Below are 8038 nucleotides of genomic sequence, written 5' to 3'. Positions count from 1 at the left end.
GACGAGGGAGGCGAGGGGCCGGCTTGTCTTGAATCAACGTTCTTCCTTAGACGTTTTCGTGTGGACAGTGTTTCCGGCCTTTAGCTCTTGCCAGCCATACAGTCATGCTGCGAGCTGTGGCTGGGGCGAAGAGAGGGCTTTGGCACCGGCACACTACTGATCCGACTTCGGATGGTGCCAACTTGGGCCAAGTCGGCGAGCCCCCGGGCCGGCTCACCAGACCCGAGTAGGGCAAAATAATAAATGCTCATTCATAGGAGAAGCTTATTATAGAGATAAAAAGGTAGCCCCGAGTGCGCCTGGGGGTACCTGTTGTCTTTACTTAGTACAAAAGATAGAATGGTACATCATACACTACATCAACTGTAAAATGAGCGAAAGACGTCCGCGTTCCATGGGAGCTCCGACTCCTCGCTGGTTGTGCTTCTCTTGCATGCCCTGGGCTTCTGTCCACCGATGAGGTAGTAGGAGTCGTTGCCCAGGGCCTTGCTGATGATGAAGGGTCCTTCCTAAGGAGCAGCGAGCTTGTGCTGGTCGGCTGATCGCTGAATCAGTCGGAGCACGAGGTCGCCTTCGCGGAAAACACGCGGCTTGATCTTCTTGTTGTGGTAGTGGCGCAGGCTCTGCTGGTAGATGGCAGAACGACTGAGTGCTAGCAGCCGGGCCTCTTCGAGCAGGTCGACGCCGTCTTCGCGTGTCTCCTTTGCTTCTGCCTCCATGTACAGGGTGACGCGAGGCGAGTCGAACTCGATATCCGTTGGGAGGATAGCCTCGGCCCCGTACACGAGGAAGAAAGGTGTGAATCCGGTTGATCTATTTGGCGTGGTCCAAACACTCCAAAGGATGGGCGGCAGCTCATCGATCCAGCAACCGGCCGAGCGCTCCAATGGCTCGACGAGTCATGGCTTGATGCCGGATAAGATGAGGCCGTTTGCTCGCTCCACCTGGCCATTTGACTACAGGTGAGCAACCGACGCGAGGTCCAGTCGAATGTCCTGAGTCGCCTAGAAATGGGCCAAGGCGCCTTTGGCGAAGTTCGTGCCATTGTCGGTGATGATGCTGTATGGGATGCCGTATCGAACGGTGATATCCGCGATGAATATGACGGCCGTGGGGCCGTTCAGCTTCTTGATCGGCTTTGCTTCAATCCACTTCGTGAACTTGTCCACGACGATCAGCAGATGGGTCATGCCGCCGCGTGCTGTCTTGAATGGGCCCACCATGTCCAAACCCCATACTGCAAATGGCCAGGTGATGGAAATGGTCTTGAGGGCTGAGGCCGGCTGGTGCTGCTTGGAGCTGAAACGCTGGCACCCCTTGCACTTCCGGACCAACTCCTTGGCGTCGTCCAGAGCAGTCGGCCAGAAGAAACCATGGCAGAAAGCTTTGGCTACGAGGGATCTGCAGGCAGGATGGTGGCCACATTCACCTTGGTGGATGTCCCTGAGGGTGGCCATGCCCTTCTCCGGCCCAACGCAGCGCTGGAACACGCCGGTCACGCTACGCCTGGCGAGCTCTCTGTTGATGATTGTATATGCCCCTGCTCGGCGTTGCACCAGTCGGGCCAACACTTCGTTGGTCGGGAGCACGCGGCTCACCAGAAAGTCGCGGATGGGCTGCGCCCAAGACAGAGCTTCCACCACCGTCATGACAGCAACCGGCGTTAGGGTGGCCGGATTGGGAGGCGGTGGGTTGGAGCCGCCGCTCCTTGTTGCGTCGTGGAAGTCCCCCGGCCGGCTACAGCAGATGGTAAACGAGATGCTTCCATCGCCAAGAAAATGAACGATGCGCGCTTGGCCAGCCGGTCGCAAAAGTTTACCATTCAGCAATCACGACTTTGGCTAACCAACTTATGATTGGATGGTTAGGATGACATTGGTATCCCCAGCGCATCAGGGTTCAACTCCCGGTGCTCGCTCGCATTATTTCTGAATTTATTATTTCAGGTGCGTTCAGCGGGAGGAGACGTTCTAGTCGACAAAGGAGTGTGTGCTCACACTGATTAGTGTTAGAGTCGCTAATTGCTATGAGCACCCGGTTTTGTTTCCTTGGCTCGTACCAGCACCCATCGTTGACCAAAATTGGCGCCTTCTTCGTTCCCCACGCCTGCTGTGCTGCCATAGCTCCACTTCCTGCTCCTCAATCGGAATTTCTTGGCGTAGGTAATTCCGCCCTCCTTTTACATGTTTCGATTGTTGCTTCGCTTCCCATCCATGACTAGAATTATCTTTTGATTACTTCAGCTACAGGCGGAGATCCATGTTCCGATTTATCGGCGCTTGGCTACAGGCGGTGCTCCGGTATATTGCTGCGTGGCTTCCGGCGGCGGCGGATGATTCTGACGCCGCTGTTTCGTCGCCTCATGCGGCGATGGATTTCCCCGTCACGGCTTCGCTCGGCCCCCTCCACCGGCCGCTCCATTCCTTCAGGGCCACCAAGAACAACCTGCCGGATGGGGTCAGCGAGGGCCAGGTCCGGCGCCTCGAGGCAGATCTGGAGACACTGTTCACCGAGCTCAAGATCGTGTCGGAAGCGGACGACCCAAGCTTCACGGCCAGGTGCTGGATGAAGGAGGTGCGGGAGCTCCGTTACGACGCGGAGGACTTCTTCAACGAGGTCCCGCACTCCTCCGCCGGCGCCGGCGACGGTGCCACCCGCAGAGGCGCTCTCCTCACCACCATCCTCTCGATTCCCAGTAGGCTGAAGCGGCGGCGGCAGGTTGCAGAAGCTTTCTCAGATCTGCGGGCTCGCGTGAAGGATGCGAGTCAAAGACGCCAAAGTTTCCAGCTTGGTCCAGCGACCATGAGAGATGAATTTGGGAAAGCCAATGCCAGCCGCTCCCCCAAATTTATCGGTCTTGAGGAGTCCATGGACAAGCTTGTCAAACTGATGGCTTTTGACAGTGAAGATGCAGAGCAACAAGTTCAGGTGGTATCTATCGTTGGATCTGCAGGTGTTGGCAAAACCACACTTGCCAGGACCTTCTATTGTAAATTTGGATGGAAATTCCAGTGTCGGGCTTTTGTGCGGGTGTCGCGAAATCCAGACATGAGGAGGATGCTTTCCAGCATGCTCTCACAAATTAAGGCGCCACCGGTCCATGGCTTTCCCGATGTGCAGGACCTTATTGACCATATCAGAGAATATCTGCAATGCAAAAGGTATATATTCTAGTATCTTTTAACTGGATATAAATGGTGCATTGTTGGAAAAAAATGATAAATGTCTTAAGAAGCAAATAAGCACTACTGCAAGTATAATTTAGAGGCTATTTGGGTTGGATTTTTGAATAGGACAAGTAAACTTCTTCAATTTTCTATTGTTCATGAATTTTGATTGTAGGAAGTCGATGAATTGGGAAAAGTAGACCATTATTTCTTTCCAACACATTTTGTATGAGAGAATGACAGGCCTATATGAAATCCTGATGGTTGTTAACGGATTCCTTATGTATATCTATAGAGCCCATGAGAATAGACAAAGTTGCCTCCTATGTAGCATGGTCTTAAGAGCATAAGTTTTTTTTATCCTTTTTTCCCGGTGTAGCAAATCACTTGTTCCGATTGATTACTTCACTGCCTGATGATCTTCCTTAATGGCCTTACCCTTCTCCACTGTGCATCGGCAACTCGCTAACCAATCATGCCTGTGACTTCCTCGCCTATGATATTTTAGGATATAGTATATCTTACTTTCAGATTACTAGCAATAATCTCAATTTCCTATTAATTTATGGTTGAATTTTTATTTTATCTTGGTTATGCTTTTTTTTTGTTTCTTTGTCAGCTTGACAAAACCTGTTTATGTTGAATAAAATATTCTGCAGATACTTGATTGTAATTGATGACTTATGGGCCTCCTTGACATGGGATGTTATTAGCCGTGCTTTTCCTGATGGTGATTGTTGCAGCAGAATAATAGTAACCACGGAAATCGAGGATGTAGCACTGGCATGCAGTAGGTACCAGTTTAAGTACATGTATGAGATGAGTCCTCTTAATGGTGATCAGTCAAGACAGTTATTCCTTGGTAGAGTTTTTGAGTCTGAAAATGATTGTCCTCCAGATTTCAAACAAGTTGCATATGAGATTATCCGGAAATGTGGAGGTTTACCATTAGCAACTGAAGATATAGCAAGCATGTTAGCATGTCAGCTAAACATCGATCAATGGAAACATGTAAGAGATTCTTTACCCTCTTTGAGTTTGAGGACAAACCCTAGTTCTGAAGGGTTGAAAGAAGTTCTCAACATTATTTACAATAACCTTTCGCCAAATTTGAAGACATGCTTGCTATATCTTGGTATATATCCAGAGGGATGGACTATCAGCAAAGATGAATTGGTGAAGCAATGGGTAACTGAAGATTTTGTCCGCGATGAGCAAGACAGAGAGAAAACTGCACGAGATTATTTTGATATACTTGTCAGTAGAGGAATGATCCAACCTGTAGAAAAAGATTATAATGATGAGGTGTTGACATGTACAATTCACCACATGGTACTAGATCTTATCAGGTGCAAATGTCTCGAGGAGAATTTCATCATTAATGTGAGCTGCTTTCAAACAACTCCAGGTCTTCCTGACAAGGTTCGTCGACTGTCTGTCCAGTTTGGTGGTGCAAAATGTGCAAGTATACCAGCAGACTTCATGATGACTCAAGTTAGGTCACTTGTTTATTTTGGGTTCTATAACTGTGTACCTTCCATTGTGGAATATAAGCTCCTTCGAGTTCTGATTCTTCATATCTGGGCTGATGAAAGCAAAATATTTGACCTCACTAGAATTAGTGAACTGTTTCAGCTGAGGTATCTGAAAATTGATTGTAACATCACTGTCCATCTGCCAGATGAGATTCGACAGCTAAAATTCTTGGAGACACTGGAGCTGCATGCACCAGTAAATGATATGCCATCGGATATTAGTTGCTTGCCATTACTTCGCACTCTGGGCTATTTTGATCTCAGCAAGAACGCAACAGAGACTGTACAGAGCCTTGGGGAGCTGAACAATCTCGAAGACCTTCATCTCACTTGGTGTAACAGTGCAGAGCCTGACAATCTGAAGAACAATATGCAATGCCTGGGCTCAATTCTCGGGAAACTCAGCAACCTCAAGTCTTTAACTCTAGTACCTGCAGCCGCCTCTCATGCAGATGTTCTGGGCGACGCTGGTGGTGCAAGCGTGCATATTTCTGGCGATGTCTTCAGCAGCGTGTCCTTTCCCCCAGCCCTTCTTCAGAGGCTTGAGCTAGGGCGCTGTTGCATCTTTTCCAGCCTACCCGAGTGGACCAAAGAACTTGGCAATCTCTGCGTTTTGAAGATCTCAGTTAGGAAGCTGTTGAGTAAAGATATAGATATTCTCAAAGGATTGCCAGCCCTCATGGCTCTCTCGCTGTACGTCTGGACTGCCCCTGTAGGGAAGGTCATCTTTGATAACGAGGGATTCTCGGTTCTCAAATACTTCAAGTTCACGTGTGCTGCCCCATGCGTGGCATTTCTGAAAGGATCAATGCCTAGTGTCCGGGAGCTTAAGATAGCATTCAATGCTAATAGAATGGAGCAATACAGCCAGATATTTCCTGGCTTAGAGTACCTGATAGAACTTAGAGAGATCACTGCAGAAGTTGGGGGCACTGGTACTGATGAATCCGATAAAAGGTATGCGGAGTCGGCATTGAGTGGCGCCATTGCCAATCATCCATGCACTCCTATAATCAGAGTACAGTGTGTAGATCAGATTTTATTTGGTGCCGTCACACAAGAACAAGAACACTGGACTCTGGACGAACAACATGAGATACAAGAGGAATTGCTTGATCCTCCCATACCAGTACAAGATCAGCCAGACAACAGCACTCCAGGCACTGATGGTAAGGATGATTTCCAGAAGTTGCGCACATACCTTCTATTGCTTGGCATCCTTGCCGCCACAGTCACCTACCAAGCTGGGACGAGTCCACCAGGAGGCTTTTGGGCAGATAACAGTGATGTGCATACTGCTGGTGATCCAATTTTGGAGGTCATCAGTCCCAAGCGCTACAAGGCATTCTTTTATTGCAATGCCACAGCATTTGTAGCATCTTTGGTCGTCATCATCCTACTCCAGAGTCAGCTGATTACCATTCGTGCCATCAAGCGTCGTGTATTGCAAACAGCGATGGCACTGATCCTCTTTGGTCTCATGGGAGCCTATGTTGCTGGAAGCAGCAGGAAGTTCTCCACATCCATATATGTGTTCGCCCAAGTCCTCGTAGTTTTCGCCTATGTTGTACTTCATACTCTATATGAGAGCAGAGCCGGGAATACTGAGAGTGCAGCAGGGAATACTGAGAGCACAGTAGGGAGTACTGGGACTTACATGCCAGAAACCTTCCAAAATCCTAGTTCTTCTGAACCTACTCCTGAAGAAATAAAAGATTTGCAGAAGAGGCGCAAGTTTCTGATGTTGCTCGCAACTCTAGCAGCTTCTATCACATACCAAACTGGGATGAGCCCACCAGGTGGCTTTTTGGCAGATAACAGTGATGTGCATGCTGCTGGTGATCCAATTTTGCTGGTCATCAGTCCCAAGCGCTACAAGGCATTCTTTTATTGCAATGCCACAGCATTTGTAGCATCTTTGGTCGTCATCATCCTACTCCAGAGTCAGCTGATTACCATTCGTGCCATCAAGCGTCGTGTACTGCAAACAGCGATGGCACTGATCCTCTTTGGTCTCATGGGAGCCTATGTTGCTGGAAGCAGCAGGAAGTTCTCCACATCCATATATGTGTTCGCCCAAATCCTCGTAGTTTTCGCCTATGTTGTACTTCATATTCTGTTGCTTGTTAACAAGAGGCTATGCAACGATGGTCTGAGGCTACGTGCATGCATACTGGTTGTTCTGATCAGCCTCATGGGTGCTTTTGCTACTGGAAGCTGCAGAAAAGTGTCAACATCTGGCTATGTCATTCTTGTTGTTCTTGCAGTGTTTGTCTATGTCATGATTCAAGTCGCCAACACAAACAAGGGACGGAGTGCAGGTGAACAAACGGAAAGATCGAAGGAGCAAGAACAAGAACACCGGATTATGGAAAAACAACACGAGACACAAGTGGAATTGCTTGATCCTCTTGCCGATCACCTTATTTCCACTCCAAGCACACAAATACAAACCAGAGACGGTGGGCAGAATGGAGGAGCAGAGAGATCAATGGAGGTGCTGACACTAGAACAACACCACATGACTCTGGTCAAACAACACAAGATTCAAGAGGAATTGCTTGACCCTCTTCCCGAACTTCTTTCCACCTCAAGCACACAAACACAAACAAGAGATGGAGTTCAGGGTGAACAAATTGAAGGATCGATGGGGGTCCTAACACATGAACATGGGCACTTATCTCTGGAAAAACAACAAGAGATTCAAGAGGAATTGCTTAATCAAGCTCCTTCCGCTCCAAGCAGACAAACACAAGCAAGAAATCAAGTGCAGGATGGAGAAATAGAGAGATCGATGGAGGTGTTTACACAAGAGCAAGAACAGTGTACCGTGGATGTTGAGTATATATGTGTTGCATGTAGTATGTATATTGTGGCCCGCCTCCTAGTTATGTATAGTTGAGATTGATGCTTACCTGTACTTATATATACATTGCACCGGCACCCCATCAATACAATGAATATTGCATTGCCAAACTATCTCTCTACATTGCCAAACTGTCTCTGTTATGCATTTTATCCATATCACTGAGACGCCTACTTCCAGCCGGTGTCTCCTACCCTTTTTAGGAACTTGAATTCATGAAGTACACTACTAGTGAGAGCTGGCGCGCTGCTGCCCGCTCAACTGGAACGCTGTGGTGAAACCTAGAACGCTCGAGCAAAGGGGCCGGTCCCGGATGGAGGGGTCATAAATGCTAGTATTTGCTATGTAATGCTATGAGGATTTCTTTTCTTTTTTGTTGTTGAACTCCGATTGTATTGTTTTCACTGATTACTCTAATTATGAATGAATGCTCGCCTCATGGGGTGGAGCTTTGTCTGGTCTTATTTTTA

General features: G+C 48.2%; 1 protein-coding gene across 2 annotated transcripts; it reads left to right on the top strand.

The window, feature by feature from the left end:
• The first annotated feature begins 2053 nt into the window (after positions 1-2053).
• LOC119288212 (disease resistance protein RGA5-like) lies at positions 2054-7683 on the top strand. 2 transcript variants are annotated; one of them, XM_037567847.1, is made up of 3 exons: positions 2054-2162; positions 2244-3161; positions 3827-7683. In XM_037567847.1, the coding sequence occupies exons 2-3, from the start codon at positions 2260-2262 to the stop codon at positions 7602-7604; spliced, it is 4680 nt and encodes a 1559-aa protein (XP_037423744.1). In that variant the 5' UTR covers positions 2054-2162; positions 2244-2259; the 3' UTR covers positions 7605-7683. The 2 variants fall into 2 exon arrangements, with proteins under 2 accessions (XP_037423744.1, XP_037423745.1); XM_037567848.1 differs by having other exon boundaries at positions 2060-2158.
• The last annotated feature ends 355 nt before the right edge of the window (positions 7684-8038 follow it).

This window comes from Triticum dicoccoides, chromosome 4A (genome assembly GCF_002162155.2).
Source record: "Triticum dicoccoides isolate Atlit2015 ecotype Zavitan chromosome 4A, WEW_v2.0, whole genome shotgun sequence".
NCBI classification, from domain to species: Eukaryota; Viridiplantae; Streptophyta; class Magnoliopsida; order Poales; family Poaceae; genus Triticum; species Triticum dicoccoides.
Note: the sequence above shows the minus strand (reverse complement) of the source record. Positions and strands in the feature narration are given on the sequence as shown.

Bases quoted from the DNA above. Each gene is read 5' to 3' on its own strand.
- LOC119288212 (XM_037567847.1), top strand. From the start codon at position 2,260: ATGTTCCGATTTATCGGCGCTTGGCTACAGGCGGTGCTCCGGTATATT. The intron at 3,162-3,826 runs GTATATATTCTA...AATATTCTGCAG, and splicing joins GAATATCTGCAATGCAAAAG to ATACTTGATTGTAATTGATG.